Source organism: Morone saxatilis, unplaced genomic scaffold, assembly GCF_004916995.1.
Source record: "Morone saxatilis isolate NCDOM2014 unplaced genomic scaffold, NCSU_SB_2.0 Contig1, whole genome shotgun sequence".
NCBI classification, from domain to species: Eukaryota; Metazoa; Chordata; class Actinopteri; family Moronidae; genus Morone; species Morone saxatilis.
In genome coordinates, this window is record NW_023339651.1 from 10559094 (window position 1) to 10576296 (window position 17203).

At 40.6% G+C, this 17203-nt stretch overlaps 1 protein-coding gene across 1 annotated transcript in view; it reads right to left on the bottom strand.

Moving 5' to 3' along the window:
• Positions 1-228: 228 nt before the first annotated feature.
• Positions 229-17203, bottom strand: part of LOC118335124 (protocadherin-15-like) — a 153434-nt gene continuing 136459 nt past the window's right edge. Inside the window, exons 35-39 of the mRNA XM_035671332.1 lie at positions 12307-12328; positions 11590-11628; positions 11267-11340; positions 6082-6211; positions 229-1877 (exon numbers count right to left, since the gene is read on the bottom strand). Coding sequence (XP_035527225.1) covers positions 1104-1877; positions 6082-6211; positions 11267-11340; positions 11590-11628; positions 12307-12328 — 1039 coding nt within the window. The 3' untranslated portion in view covers positions 229-1103. The remainder of the gene's footprint in view (positions 1878-6081; positions 6212-11266; positions 11341-11589; positions 11629-12306; positions 12329-17203) is intronic.

A 17203-nucleotide genomic window follows, 5' to 3' on the forward strand; every position in this document is an offset into this window, starting at 1 on the left:
CCATGGATGTAAATGAATAGTTTAACATTTTGTGACATACACTTATTTTATTTCTTCCCGAGAGCTAGATGAGATCAATACTACTTTCTCTTGTCTGTGTGTTAAATATGTAGATGTACAGGTTTTTGTACAGATCAGAGCTTTAGGGGTGCTGACAGGTAGTTTATAAAAGGGTCCGGCTAGCTGTTGCCCCTGTTAACAGTCTTTATGCTAAGCTAACAGGCTGCTGCTCCAGCTACATATTTAGTTTTTTTTTTTAGAGTGGTATTAATCTTCTCATCTTACTCTTGGCAATAAAGAGAAACAAGCATATTTCAGGAAAAAAAAAACAGTTTAAAGAACAAAGTATTGAGTTTGCAAATTTGAACCAGAAAAACACATTACTCTACATTCCACCCTTTGGAAGCTCACAACTCACCATAGAAAAACGCAACACCAAGTTAGCCAAACTCCACATTTCAATGGATGAAATAGTCTTTTATTTGGATAAAGTTTGCCAAGCAACTTGACAAGAATAAAAAGGCAAGTTTGAACAATACAAGACAAGTGTCAATGCAAAGTGCCAGGCAAATTCAAGATGAGTCGCACCGGTAGCCCTAGTACTGAATGAAACAAGTTCCATACAGAGAAACCAGTCGCTTAAAGGGCCATAAAAAGTTCATAGACTGTCCTCAAGTTTCCTTCATTATCTCTTAGCAAAGTAGAAATATAACAAGTCCTCTCATTCTAGGTCCAGTTTTCCAAAGTGTTGCAGCTCTGAGATCAATTGGGTTTAAGGGATGCTCCGATTGGAATATTGAGCAGTAACAAAACAGACATTTTAACTGGAAAAACAACCAATTAGAGTTACTTGTTTTTTTTAAATGTATTTTTATCAAATGTGTCTGAATTTAAACAAAAATTAATTATTTTGAGTGCATACGTACTTCTTAGTGAAATAAAGTTTAAATACCAGAATATGCTAATTCACCATTTAGCTGGGTACCAATCTGCTAATTAGATATCTTTTAATTGGATTGGAGCATCCCCATTAGTTCCACAACTAATGAACAGAAATGATGTCTGAACGCTTTAATGATCTTGGCAATAAGGAGCGAGCACAGTCAGAGTTTGGTCATGGGTATGTGAAGGCTGTTCCACGGGCCCATCCATAGTTCCTCCTCATCCGACTGCGTTCTGTCACTCGGGCACTCCAATGGCCCCCTCATAACGAGCCCGTTGTCGTCGTCGTCGTCGTCGTTACTGCCGTCTACCTTCGACTCTCTCTCGCCTTCCTTCAACTCGTCTATCCCCGCTGTGCTCTGCGGCTGCTCCGTGCCGCCCTGCGCCGCTTTGAGCAGGTTGGATTTAGATGCCACACTTTCAGTGCCCGTGTTGCTGGTGCTGGTTGACCCTAAAGACACGCTGGATTGTCGATTGTTAAACTCATTCAGCGTTTTATTGTTGTCAGTGTTAGAGAAAGAGGAAGTGGCCGTCGCAGAGGTGGCCATTCCCGAACTTTGGAAGGTGCGCAGCGTGTTGCACCCAACGTCTGTTCTGGGGCTGTTCAGGGGTACTCTTTCCTCCAGCGTGGCAGCCATTTTGTCTAGTTTTTTAAAGTGCTTGGCCAGCCGTGAGCTGAAGACGGGGGAGGGAAGTTTTAGGTTGTTGTTCGTGTTGGTGTGTGTGTGTGTGGGAACCGTGGCGTTTACTGAACGTCGGGTGCGGATGATGGAGCCATTCTGGGCCACGTAGATGCTGCCGTTAACGTTAGCGTGGCTGTTGAGGGTGGAGGATAAGCGGTTGCGTTGGGTCTCTGGCATGCTGTCCTCACCGGTGGAGCTGGTCTCATATTCACGGTCCACTACCAACTTAATCCGACGTTTTCTACTGCCGTGCTGGAAAAACACACAAATAATATGTCATTAAACTTCTGACGCTGTGTAATTGGTGTTCTTTAAAAAAATATTTACTGTTTTTTCTTTTCCCTTGTCTTTAATTGGCTGTCTGTTGCTGTTATATAACATTAGGATCTCTTCTCAGCCGGTATACAGGGAGAAAGATTACAGTAACCAACATATCTTTTAATGTACATATGCACATTGTTTTAAGACTTGTCAAATGTGAACCTGTCCTTTAACACCAGCCTGAAAGCGTTGCTTCACTGTGAGCTCGTCTGGTTTCAATCTGTAGGACCTCTCACACCTCACATACATTTCTACAGCAGCAAGGTGAGAACTTTGACCACCAGAGGTCAGGAGAAACAACATTTTCAACTCATGTTAAAGGTTCTGTGAGCTCAAATGAAATGTGTGACCTTTCATTTCATTTACTTTTTAAGACATTCTGCAAAATTAAGAAAACTGAATAAAAGTAGCTCTTTCACTCACACTGCAAACACACTACATAGCAAAGACAAGGCACCACGGCAGTATTTACTCCCAGATTCATTTGGTGATTCACAGCAGCCTTTTGATCATGTGGTGCTTTATAATTTTGACATAAGAAAGGGTGGAGGATTGTATATTAATTCCCATATTGGATGGAACTATTTATAAGATTAAACACTATGACTTCCTCTTTGTTTATTCAGAGCAAACACTGCTGTGCACACACTTTGAAAGAAGAAAATAACTGACTGACCTGCTGTTACAAAATATAACCCTCAGTTTTTCCATTTAACCTTGATAGTGTGGAAGAAAGAATACGTTCGCCATTACAGAGAAAGCATCATTTCTCCCTGCAGATAACAGGTACTGGAATAACTGACAGATACAGGGAGAATGATAGACACAGAAAAAGAAATAACTAATGTAAAAAGCTCGAGTGAACTTTTAGTGCAACAAAAAGAGGTCAGTGAATATCGAGAAATAAGCAGCTGGAAGTGGAGCTTTCACAAAAGGAAATTGACACGAGTCAGCTCGGGGGAAAAACTACCGGAGGTAAACCAGTTGAGCACTTCAAGAGTATCAACGCCGTTAGAAAGGAAGCCAAGACACAAGAAGAGAGGCTGATTTCAAAGATACAAGCAAAGGGAAGAGGCAAAGAACCACAGGAGGAGATACTCTGAGAGGGCAGCAGAGGACACACAGCCAATTTAAACTCCTGTGAATGTAAATCACACCAAACAAGGAAAAAGAGAGATTACAGTAATAAATTCCACCCAGGTAATGACTGCACACCCAACGCAAGCATTTTCACAGAGATCTTACTTAGTGGCAAAGAATTTAATCTTTGGTGGGGATGGGAGGGGGGGGACGGGGACTAAGGCCTCATCTGCATTTCAATCAGCCGACTCATTTTCCAAATCCCCCTCTTCTTCATCCTGGTCTTCTTCCCCACCATGGCGGCCCCTGCTTCTGTCCTCCTCCTCCTCCTCGGTGTCCTCGATGATGGGTGACAAGTCGTCTGAGTCGTCTATCATGCCTGAGCTGATGTCTGACTGGATGTGGTTGGCGGCCCGCCTGCTCGACGAAGACTTCCGCGATCCAACCCCTTTCGCCTCTTCCCCCTCCACTCCAGATTCTTCATCTTCCTCGCTCTCTTCCTCTATTGTTTCATGTGACGAACGGGAGTGTCTAGATGTTTGGGGCCTAGAACCTGAATATCTCAAACTTTTTGAGTCACTGCTGCTGTTTCGATCCTTTTTGCCGTTTTCCCTCTGTCTGCTTGTTCTTTCCCTCTTTGCATTGGCACTGCCGCTTCTACTTTTACTATTATTACTGTTGCTGCTCGCAGAACTGTTACTGATACTACCTTTTGAGCGCTTTCTGCTCGACTCTTTCCCCTCCTCCTCACTCTCTAACCCTGACTCCGGCTCAGACTCTAACCCTCTCAGGCTCCCACTTTCTGACTCTGTCTCGGGAGTTCCCCCTTCCCTTTCTGTTCCCGAGTCGGACTCATTTTTTTCCGTTTCTGTATCAGATTCGGTCTTGCTGTGCTCGGCTGTAACGGATGAGGTGGGGCTACTCGCGTTGGAGAGACTGAACTCTGATGGAGACTCCTTGCTGCCACTGCCTGTTTCTGAATCGCTGTCATTAAATCTTTTTTCTTTCTTCCACCACACCTCAGAGGAGCTATTCTCCTCTCGGAAGTCCCTCTCCCTCCTCCTCCTCCTCTCCTCCCCCACGGCTCTCTCAGACACTATGGCAGAAACACTCATATCTCCTATGGAGCCATACATCTTCCTGCCATTCTCCTCTCCTCCGTCCCAGCTTTTTCCATTTCTCCACTGTTCGTCTCCCACCCGGGCAGGTCCCTGGAGCCTTCTGGTGAGAGAGATAAGACTGAGGGCCTCGCTCAGCTTTTGTTTTACCGGAGGGGGTTTGCTGGCTTCAACGGACGTCTGGAAATAACTCCCGTCGATGACCATGCCACCGTCCAGGCTGAAGAAGTGGCCAGAGGACGACAAGCCAGGGAGCTCTCCCCTGTGCCCTGGCCTGACGCCTTCTCCTCTTCCAACATCATTTCTCATCCCATTGTTTGTCACACCACCTCTGTTGCTTCTTCCCCATGTTTCCATTTTTCTTTCCCACCCTCTCTCTGCCGCTTCATCTCTTCCTCCCTCTTTGTTTTCTCTTTTCCCTGCTTCCCCTCTCTCTAATCCTCTTCCTGCTCTGTCACTCTTTCTTTCCTCCAATCTGTCTCTACTTCCTTCCCCCACGTCCATGGGCCTGACCCTGGCTTTGTTCCAGGGCGGGTGGATGGCAGGAGGTTGTCCAGATGTTTTACTCCCAGAGGACAGCAGAGCACTCACACTCATCACAGCCTTTAACCTGGTGGCCGCACTCGAGCTCTTAGGCTTCATGTTCGCGGTTGTACCACCATCTGACGGTTGTTTATTGTCGCCCACAGTTCTTGGGGCTCCTGGGGTCTTCCTTGAGGGCTCGTGAGAAGGTGGAGGACGTTGCTGGAGGTAGGCAGGGGGTGGCGCTAATCTACCTCCTTGAAACTGTCTCCTCACCTGTTGTCATGATGATATTCGTCCAAAACCAAATAAGAACATTTAGGTAAGGAACAAATAAGACACGTAAACTGCAAAAGTATTAATATCAGCAGTATTATTAGGAGCAAGCCTTAACCTTGTACCTCCTATTCTTTCACAGGGGTGGAGTGCTAACAGTATGAAGATCTTTCAGACTGATGAAAAGTTACAAAATATGAACATGTCATAGATATCTTTTGTCATTGTGGTTATTTATAGAATACCCTGTTTTCAAACAAGTTTAAAAAAAAATCCAGGAACGATGCATGGCAAAATCTTAAAGGAACAGTCCCACATTTTGGGAAGTGTGCTCATTTGCTTTTTTGCCATAGTCTTTGATACAATACGATAAACAATAAGATAAATACAATTCAGGAAGTCTAGGTTATCACAACAACATTTATTTTATATTTCGTTGCGATGATCCACATACCACATTCACTTTACCACATAATATACCACACGTGTGCTTGCACATATTTGATTGGCCACCACAGTGCTGTGTCACTGCAAAAGTTAAACCAGGTTCAACTTTTTTTTTGCTGGACCCCCCACCTGCGTTGGCACCCTCACTGTGTCGCTGGCTTAATTAATTCAGGAGCTTCAGAGGTGCTAGTAGGCGGATTTTGTTACCGTTGGAAAGAACCAGACTGTTTTCCCTTTTTTCTTAATGCTAAGCTAAGCTAATCAGCTGCTGGCTGTAGCTTCATATACTGTATATTATACAGACATCAGAGTGCTATTCATCTTCTTAACTAAATCTCAGCAAGAAAGAGAATGAATGAATTTCCCAAAATGTTGAAACAGTTTATTTGAATTGATGGCGTGACCCAACCTTCAAAGCAGTCTAACAGTGTGATAATTTTTTTGAAAACTATATATGCTGAATTTTGTTGAAAGGGTTTTAACATCAAAAAGGCAGACTGCAAGAGCACTTTAAGTTTGTAATGCCTGAACTATAATTTAATTTAGTACTTTCACCACATGAATGTTTTGTCTCCACTGGAATACTTTGCAAAATCAATAAATGCCACTGTGATCAACAAGTTCTCCTCATTACACAGCATGGATGCTATTAGGAAATATCTAAAGGTTTCTCTTCTGTTCTGTTATTTTACCTCTCCTTCAGACTCCTGTGGGCTGTAGTAGTAGCTGCCGTCGTCATCAACAACAACTTCTCCATATTCATCATAGAGGCCAGAGGGGGAGATCAGCTTCCTGCGACTGCCGTACTGAGGAAGGTCATACCTGGACAGAGAGAGGGAGGGAGAAATAAAACCAGAGCTTTACAGATAAGCAGTAACAGAGCAGGAATAGCAAATTCTCAAATTCACTACTACATTCATTTTGTTTTTTTTGGAGTTTTTGTATATGTAATAATAATAAGAAATAAACAAAAGCTGTGGTATTGTCCGACAGCTTGGCCAGTAGTAGTAGTGAAGAAGGAGGGCAATCTGCTGTACAAACCAAACTGTTGCACTTGGCTAATGCTTATCCACTGCCATTTAAAGCAATAACACACAGGGCAACAACGTGGTTCACTCCAATGATAAGCAGTGTCTAATGACTTGCCTAAGCAAAGCTGCCTTAATCACAAAGGGAGCATTTTGTTGCCAGGAGACATTTTGTTAGCAGAAAACACTGGAATCGATTTCCTTTCCCTTTGTCTCTCTTTGTTGCCTGTTGCCGGGAGCGCTGCCTCGCTCCACCTGCCAAAAAACTGTGTTGTGTATCACCGCTTGGGCTCCATGCCCTGCAGCAAGCAACTTGGTAGAGCCAGTGGGTCAAAAAACACATCTTTTCAAATGCTATCCTGGAAACAATATGTCCCAGTGTGATTAAAGTAACACATCTGCTGTAAGTCCTTTGGCTTGGTTCCGTAACAGAGTTGTACAGAAAAGTTGCCTCGCGTAATCACTTTCCTTACGGTCAACTGGTGGGAGAAACTGCCCTCCCTATTACATTAAGTAATCAAGTAATAAAGAAATGGAAGCGGCAAGTGGATGACTGATGTGTGTGGGTGAGAAAAGGCGGAGGAGGTAGAGGTGTGATAGGGATGGGAAAGAAAGGAGTGAACAATGGTAGGGTCGAAACAGAACAACCAGGTCAGTCATAAAAGTTTCACAGTTATGATCCTGAGTGTGGCCTCTGTGAGCTAATGTAATGAGCTTCAACTAAAATCTGCTTATTGGTTTTTACAGTCATTAACCTATGGACTCAAACTGAAATACAGACACACACACACACACCACACACACACACACACACACACAACACACACAACACACACACACACACACACACAATCAAATCACTTAAAGGCTACAGTAACTCTTTGATTAGATTTTCTTCCTTCCAAGTGGTCTTTCCTCCCTTCACTCTGTCCTCCCTCTCTGCATCTCACCACTAGGGGGCAGTAATAAACTGGGAATCAGTTCATGCACTTCAAAGTTGCCAGAATCACTAGTAGCATTACAGCCAAGCTTCGATGGTGTGGTTTTGTAGCCGTGTGTGTACGGACCAAATTGGGTCACTGGCCTGTTTCAGATGGGTTTCCAAATGCTAAATGATTGTTTAATGGTCAGTCCCAGGATGGGTGAACACATTCACACAGTAAGAGGCCTCCACATGACAAAGAGTACTAGTCCTGTATGCTTTAATAGCCTTTAAAAGTCACTGGATGAGAAAATAAAACCAATTTCCGATTCCCAAATGAAACAAAATACATTTTGCTTAGTTTCATAATTGCCAGCTTGAATTAATCTACAGCTTTGTTACAAAATGAAACATTAGGATTGAAAAAGGTTCTGCATATTCTTACAAAAAGTATGTAGAGAAAATGAATGATATTTCTTCTCAGAGGACAATAGCTATTTTTGAGTTAAGAATTTTGAGTTTGTTTTAATAATGGATGCTTAGTTTGTTTGGATATTAAATCTAATAAGGGGGAGTTTATCAATTTTATATGTTATATGTTATATAAGTCAATTTACGAATCATGGTTAATACTTAACAGCTTGTAAAGGTCATTTTTTGTTTTTTGGTGGCTTTGCAGTGAGATGTGAATTATTCAAGTTATTTAACTTGAATGGACTCAGCATGGACTTCGACACCACATACTTTTAGCAGAAAGTGTTACATACTGGCAGTAGAAGATTGAAAGAAGTGGTCATTTCACAGACAGAGGGGCTATAAAGAAAATGCTATGTAGTTGCACTATGGGAGGTCTAAGGCAAAATATTTTTGGAGCTTGATGCATGCGAGTCATGAGCTGCTCTTGACCTCTGCTGTTTTTATTTGACCATTATTTTCTTGATCTGTCTCTTGCAAAACTCCCAACTGTTATTATGTGCAAAGGGCATGAAGACAAAACAGAAAGGAACAGTTTCACATTTTGGGAAAAACACTTATTTACCCCATTTGATACCACTCTCCTAACTGTTAAATATGCTGGAGCGAGGAGACTCTTCCTCCAGTAAAACCACAACTTGTTCTTTCTTCAGTTTTGGTACAGATTGCAGAAATGAAATATAAAGTCCAGGACAGAAGGACTCTACAGTGGGTGATTAAAACTGCCCAGAAGATCATTGGTACATCTCAGCTCTCAGCATCAGTGATATCGTTGAGGTGAAGTATCTGCGCAGAGCCCAAAGGATTCTAAAACAGCACCCACCCCACACACAGCCTGTTCACCCCACTGCCATCTGGTAAGAGGCACAGAAGTTTCTGCTGCCGTACCACTAGACTTAAAGACAACAAGTATTTTAGTTTTTATGACTCATGAATACATTTTTATTTTGTTTTTAAAAGTAGCATAAATAGAAATATATCTAAATTTCATTTTGCAACCTTGCATTGTAAATGACTATAAAATAACCATAAATCCTTAATTATTGAGCTTTTGAGGTGCTGGTTGGGCAAAGTCAGGCTAGCACTCATGCTAAGCTAACCTACCTGCCTTCATACTCAACGTACAGAGTGGTATCAATTGTCTCATCTAACTCTCTGCAAGAAAGCAAATACGAATATTTCCCAAAATGTTGAACCAGCCCTTTAATATTATTTCCCATTTGAATGTATTCATACACATTGTACCCTGCCTTAAAGCATCTGGACATGCAGACTTCTAAACTACTACTCTTTTTGTTCTCACCTTTGTCCTCCTTCTGTTTATAACATGAAAACTGTATCTTCATTGAGCTCATAATCTCAGATTTCACCCTCCTAATCCTATATTTTTATGTGGGTGCCCTAACTCAGCACCTATCATCTTTGTGACAGTCACACTGCTCATCACCCACGCCAGTAACGATTTTGGAAAAGCAAGATTTAATCCCTTATTGCTCTGTGGCGTGTATGGGTTGAGTAATTTACTCTTGACTAGAGGGCAACATGAATTTGGCTTGTTTTGTTGTATTTGTTGTTGTTGTTTTTTTGCAGACATACATCAGAACATCAGACCTGTGCAACAAATGGTTGAAGTTATTTTCTGCATCTGTATAAATCCAATCAGACATATACCAATGGCAGATGGCTACATTCCCACATGCAGAGAAAATCCCATTTTGATTTCATCTTTTGAAGACAGATGAAAGGAAAGGTCAAAAGGTTACAACCTGTCCTTCCATAAGGTTTCAAACAGATTACTATGGCTATGGAAGTGAATACTGGAGCAAAACCCTGCACCTTTCATTTACAACTGCGACAAATAAAATGATTACATCTGAGTCCCACCGGGTCACAAAGTTTGATTTCCCGCTCCTTTGTACATACAGAGTCAGACATGAGTTTGTAGATGTTGCTCTAAGCCAACAGCATCTGGCCCATTGTCTGCCTCCACGGCTGGCTGCCTGATTAGCTGCTACAGTATTGCAAGGCAGAGAGAATTAGCGCTGTGTGTGTGTGTGTGTGTGTGTGTGTGTGTGTGCATGTGTGTGAAAGAAAGAATGAGCAAGAAAGCATTTCTGAGTGAGTGTATGAGTGAGGGAGTGAATGAATGTGTTTGCCATGAGAGAATTTATGTGTGTGTGTCTGTGCATGTGTGTGTGCTACTGTGTATTTATGTGTGAGTGTGGGTGGGCGTATAAAATCAAGTTCCCGGGAGTCTGCAGCTAAAATTATAAAAATTACACAATGCATCACAGATGGCAGCCTGGGTGCAGAATCACACACACACACACACACAGGAAGGATGCAATAAGTCTTCAGAGGTCTTGTTTCATGAGCGCTTTGATCTAATGTTTCTGTATGCATGTGTTCAATATACTGACATTCCTATATAGTATTTCTTGCCTTTTCAACATCAAGCCACCATACTGTGTGATTGACACGGTCAGCTTGATATCAAAGCGGCTGCCAAGGGGCTGACATGACACTCAGCTGGATAAAGTGCACACCGTGAACTCCAGACTCATGTAGGAGGAAATGTGTTTCATAAATGCTGTCGGCCACTGCTAGAGGTCAAAGGTTAGAGATGAAGCATAGTGGAGACGGCCTATATTCATTGCCCTCAGTATCTGTTCTACTGTGACTGCTTGTAAATAATGCATGTTTTATACTCTAAGATCTCTAAACTGCTCGGGAACAATATGAAATACCATCACTATTATCCACACTGTTCTGTTTATGCAGCCGTGACTGGCTATTAAAATATTTTTGAGAAAATGATAATTGTATTGGGAGTATAACTTTTAGGGCTGGGCAAAAGGTTGAAACCAGTATCATGATATTAATAAGAATAAATTCCGAAATGGATACATGCCAGTATCATGATGCAAAATGTCATAAACCATATTCCATTATTATTGATTACATGACGCCTTTTTATGAGCAAAACCAAAGCTTCAGTAACTAATTCTGTTTCTTTGGTTTATTCAACAGAAAGTTGTCGAACAATAGCATACGCTCATATCAACACAATACAAGTCCACGTAAATAGGAATTAAACTGAATTACAACTCAGCCATACTGATTTTAGGGTCTGTGGCTGTTGATGAAGAACAACACATCTGACCACTAGAAACATACATTTTCATGACAATGGGGCAACTCCATCTGCTGAGGAAAATCATGTGATACAATAGAAAGCTCCAGGACAGCTACTAAGTGAACATAACTACAATACAATTTGTTTTCTCAGATTAAGTTAATTTGTGTTCAGAAAAAGCAAAGCTTCAAAAGCATCATATCAGCACATACAGTATGTTAAGCTTACAGACATATAAGCACAATATGACCTATATGCACATGTAGTGATATATAGATATATATAGAATGTGCAGGGAACTATTAAGAAATACTTACCCATGATCATAGTTGTAATAATCTTGAGTGTAGTAATCCTGGCCGGGGTCAATGCCAGATTCCATTGATAACTCCTGTTAGATTGATAGACATTTATTAGCAGCTTTCTACACATTGTCCACAGACAGAGATACATGCCTACTAGTACACCCACACAAATCTATACAAACACTCACATTCACATATACGTACTTAATTAAAGCTGCATGAGAAATTGCACTTTTTCACCTCTGATTAAATTGACAGCACTTACACAAACCCACACACCCATGCAGAAACACACATTGGGAAGTGAGAAAGTATAGAAGAGAGAGACAGGGTACCTCTGGTCTGAGCAGAGAAGGTCTGAGAAGTTGTTGTGTCTGCCAGAGGGAAAGAAAAGTGGCCAATGACAAGACGAATGGAAGTTAGGAGCTCTATTTTGGAAACATTAAATCAATACCCGATGCTCCTTGTTCAATATAGCTAGAATGCCGATGGTCGTGTCTGTGTATTGGTGCAGTCAGTCAGGTACAAGTTTAAAAATGTATGTCAGAGTGATTGGGGATAGATATTCACCAACTAAAAAGTCAGTTCTGTGTTAATGAGCTACTTTTTAACAGTAAGACCTCTTTTACATGCTCCACCAATGCTGTGGTAGATCATGTGATGGTCAAAAAATGACCAAAAATGATTTCCCAACATCTCTATGTCTCTCCACTGCTCTGGAATAAAGATTTTTGAAGATTAACAGTATTCCCCATCTCCAAAAGTCCAGGTTTTTAGATTTCTTTATCAACATCTGTGTTTTTACATTTTAATATGCACCATCAATGGACTGCAGAGATCTTAATTTTTCTTTTTTAGAAATGGGGGACTAATTATGTAGATCCAATACATTTTAGATACAAGGCACTGATTACATGCTGCTCCGTCTTGATTACATCAAACAGAAAGAGAACAGAAAGAGCAGAAACAATGAAGGGTACCACTAAACATCAGAGGAAAGAAAACACACATACAACTATATAGCACACATACACACAGGGAAAGACACCTACCTCATGTTGCCCATATCCACGCCTGGAAGATCAAAGAGAGAAACAGAAAGACCACTAACCAACAGTACCAAGAAAACCTGTCATTAAACATAATCCTCCTGATGTAGACACGTCTTTAATACACGTCAGCACTTTGCTGTGCATTTTCTGTACTGCAGAGGAAATGGGATGTTTAAATAAAGACCCAAATGGAAGTGGCCGCTAGAAATGTATCACATTTTGTTAAATGTAACCCAGTTTCCAAGAAGAAAGCAAGAAGATGGGATGTGTGTGAGTGTGTGTATGGGAGTGTGTGTATTTTAAGATAAATGGAGAGACAGGGAGGACTATGTAAGAGGGGAAAAAAGACTAAAGGACAAAACAAAATGAGAAAGCTGAGAAACTTCGGTATGCCATTTCCGCACTGACATTTACTGTTTATTTTGTTGGAAATATTCTGATTATAGCTTCACAAATATCTAATAATCACATCCCATTTACAACCCAAATGAGCTCATCCTATTGTTGAGAAAACCCATAGATGGGGTATGTCCATATTAGCCACAACAATAATAACGCCATATTTCAATTAGTGTGTAATTTGTGACTAGTTTAATAGGTGGGATGTTTTATTCATGAGTATAAGGCCTATTTATTCTCAGGATGTGACTAGATACACGCAACACATGCAGGTAGAATTTAAATCGGTGCGTGTAAACACAGTGTTTAGCATAAATTCGCTACTTTGCTGGTACACACTCTAAACTTTAACAGTCAACAGATTGAGTTTAGCAGCACTTAGCAGTCAAAAGAAACCTGTCCAACCTTCCCTTTCCGAAGTACTCCCTGTCGACTCCAATCAACCTTTTTTGCTGTCAGGGCAGGGGTCCAATAACAGTCCACCTTTTAAACTGCTTGGTCTCCTATTTAACCATTTCTTTTTCGGTTTAGGAACAGTCATTTTGGTGTCAGGTGCATCAAAAAGTGATATCATCATATTCTCATGAAGGCCAGATATGGCCACCAGTAGTTCATGACCTGTTTTAGTAGTAATCAAATTTTCTCAACAAATGAGTTTTGAAGATCAGTGTTTTTTGAGCTGATAACAATAAAAGAGGAATTATGGTTTTCAATTAAGTGTTTAAGTGTCCACCATTAAGGTATGATATGTTTTACAGACAGAGATGTGGTAATAAAATCATTATTAGAGCACTGTGTTCCTATCTATTACAGATATGTCAGTCATTTTTATGGACTGCATGCTCCTACACCAGAAAAGATTCCAGTATGCTTTTAATAAGCAGGAAAATAGTCCAACATTACAGAGGCACTGAGCAAATTGAAATTCTTTCTAAACATTTGAACATTTCCTGTGAGACAGGACCCTTCACCCGGTCTGGCTCATTTTTCATAACCCTAAAAGTACTCAGAGAACCTTTGCTTATGTTTCGTTCAGCACAAGTCCGGCCCATAATTACTCTTGGCTTAGTTTGACATCAAGTGAAGACAGAAAATCAAAGTCCAAAGAAGATGCTCTCAAGTACTTATCAGAAGGGCATAATTATGTCAGCTAAATTGTGTGCAGGAGGCTGCAATAACTAAAAGCTATGCATAGCCTGTTATTGTGATATCTTTACTATTACATTTTAATTATTATGTTGTTGTATCTGTGTTAAAATGTAAAAAATGACAAATTGTGATTTTATGAGCAACCAGTGGCAAATGGTTAGCTACCACGGGCTAGCTGTTTCTCCCATTGCTTCCACTTTCTGTGCTAATCCAAGCTAACTGCAAGCTGTATATAGCTTCATATTTTCTGTATAGACAAGAATGGTTTAAAACGTATCCTTGGCAAGAAATCAATTTTTTCCCTTAAAATGCCAAGCTATTCCTTTAAGATCCTATCCTTCAGCCTGGCATTAATACATTTTAAACAATACATTCTGACAGTTCATTTTACCACATATCAGATTGGGTAAATCCAGCAGCCAAGTTGATGATAGTATGATCAAATAAGCTTGATACTGTTTGCAGTACTGTGGAAAGAAAATTAAGACTTACTGTTCTGAGAAAACAAACAAGGACAGTAAGACAAAGAGGGAAACAAGAATTGAGAGAGACAGTCAGATGGAGTGAGAAGAAAAACAACGCTGGGATTTAAAAAAAGGTAGGGAAAAAGCCAAATAAATAAATAAATAAATAAATAGCAAACTACGACAAACAGCCAAAAATGTTTCCGTCCATGCGTCTTAACTATGTTGCCAGCAGGACGTATTGTCATGTGAAACCAAGGTAATGAGCTGGCCAAATGAAGATGTATCGCAGAACAACAAATGGTGACTTTTAGAGGACATGTCACATTCTACTTTCTGTTATCAGAGTGCAAACACACAGAGGCGCACACACAAATTATTAAACCACTTGAGCATTTCATTACATAAATTCAAATGAGACTGTGCCCCGTAGAACACACAAAGACACACACTTCAACGAGAAACTCTGGCTTTTCATTCAATATCAAAATGCAGTTTTAAAGGAATGAGTGTGCTTCAGAAAGATAAGATTATGTGGTTAAATAAAGGTGTTGAAGGAAGGATGGGTGGATGTACTGACGGACATATCAGTGGATGAATAGTGAAAGGTTGAATGGGCGAATGAATGCGTAGATGAAAAGGTAGATTTTTTGGGGTGCTCTACAGGTTAGAACGAGGATCACCATCACTGTGTGTGTGTCTTCACATTATAGCTGCCAGCAGTATGTGCCTAGCATTGTGTATGGTGGAATCTGTGTTGGTGTGTGTGTCACAATGTGGAGATAAGTCTATCTCCGTGTCCTTGTTGCTCTGACAGACACATTATTAGGTCCCTCTCGAGACAAAAAACACACAGACAGCTATCTGATGTCACACACGCACATATACACATCTGACGTGATTGACTCTCACTCTTTGTGTCCTCTCCACCTTGTCTTGCCGTGTTTATGAGAAAGACAGGAGAGAAATATTATTAGCTCTTAAAGAACAGACTCAGACTGTAACACCCAATAACACTCTCTTTTCTATTTCTTTCTTACATTTTGTCTCTGTCTTCTCTCTCATAGAGCTACTGTAGCTCCCTCGCCCTTTGCACTGGCACTTTGGCACTCCTCTACTCATTTGTTACTTCCTTTTTCTCCTACCTGTTTCACTCAGTCTGCTTATTTCAGCCTTTTCTTACACCACAAGCCCTTTTTTGTCGCTCTCTTTTTTTTGTACATTCTTGCATTACGGCTGCATGTTATGTAGAAAACAACTTCAGAAATAACCAGGTCTCTTCACATTCCCAGAATAAACCCGTTTGAAGGAAAGTAAACCATCAGTAAGTCACGTTGTATTTCAAATGTGGTGAGAGACGAGATCTAATTCAGAGAAATAGCCACGTTCCAGCTTCAAATAACTTAAGATTTATACAGCACTTATGGTATATAATAAACCTCCTTTGACATTTCCAAGGTTCAAATTTACCTAATCCTACACTGAATTGATTTACACCATATCACAACAAAACTCCCACAACCATTATTATATTTTTTATAGCTACTGAGTCAACACCTAGTACTCAGATACAAAAGCTTACAACTTGCATCTTATTTTGGAGTTTTGGCCATCATTGCTGTTGGTTATAGTAACACTCACTAAGTGAGATCTGGGGACCCAGTGACATCGCAACAAAATAAAGTCTGATAGAACGATCAGACAGGTTGTAAACAAGAGTAAGAGTCTAACAGCTATGTTAGGGGCTCTGTGAGGCTGTACTTAGACACGGTGTTTTGAGATAAACTGCTGTAACCAGCACGCTAACGTGCTCAAAGAGAGGAGACGATGCTAACATGCTGATATTTAGCAGATTTAATGTTTACCGTGTTCAACATCACAGTTTAGTGAGTAGGCTTGCACATATTTAGCACTAGACACTATAGCTAAGGATTTTGGAAGTGTCAGTTTTTCACAAATTTGGTCATTAAGAAATTAATATTTTGATCTGGGGGCGCTGCAGTAGCTCACCTAGTAGAGTGATTACTGCTGCGGCCTGGGTTCGATTATAGTACACGACCATAGGCTACATGTCATGTCCTGTCTCTTTCTCCTGCCTGTCTTCAGCTTCACAATCAAATAAAGATTGCAAAAATGAATAAATAAAAAATGTTTCTCTGGTTATGGCACTAGCTGACGAGTTAGGGGATCAGGGGGGAAGTAATTACAGTGTCAGCCTGATGAGGGAAAGTGAGGTTCAACAAAATCATAGTCATTTGTGGGCGCCATAAATGTCTGTACAAAATCTACCCAAAAATTGAGAGTTGAACAATGTCATCAGGATTCATCCTCTTTCATCTGCTATTGGTGTCTGGTAAAGATCTGGTATTTATTAGATATTTAAGTTACATTAAAGATAGATAGATTGACCAACTGACAGATCCACATCGCAGCCATGCTGCTAGAGCGGCTAATAAGCCAACAGATTAGCCGCATTATCTAAATCACTTGATAATTCATCATTGTACAGGAAAACTGTGTGCACAACTACAGTAAATACTGTAGGTCAGAGCTGGTTTGTACACTGTGATGGATGATTTTGAGTCATTCACTGTTTTCTCTTCCAAATAAGCATTAAGTTAAAGTAAACTGGGGGTTTGTTTAAAACCCACATGATCGTCTGACTGCTCTTGTTTCCCGCGCTGTCTGACTTCTTTATTTGCGATGTCAGCTTGCTACCAGATCTTTGTAAATGTTAATACTGATAGAACTGGTGGCCAAAACCATGAAAATGAGATGCAAGTTGTAGTAAACCTAAATTATCATTTAAAGTTTAAAGAGTTGTAATTTAATATGTCAGAGACACGTGTCAAAGTAATCACCATTTACTATAGCATATTATAATT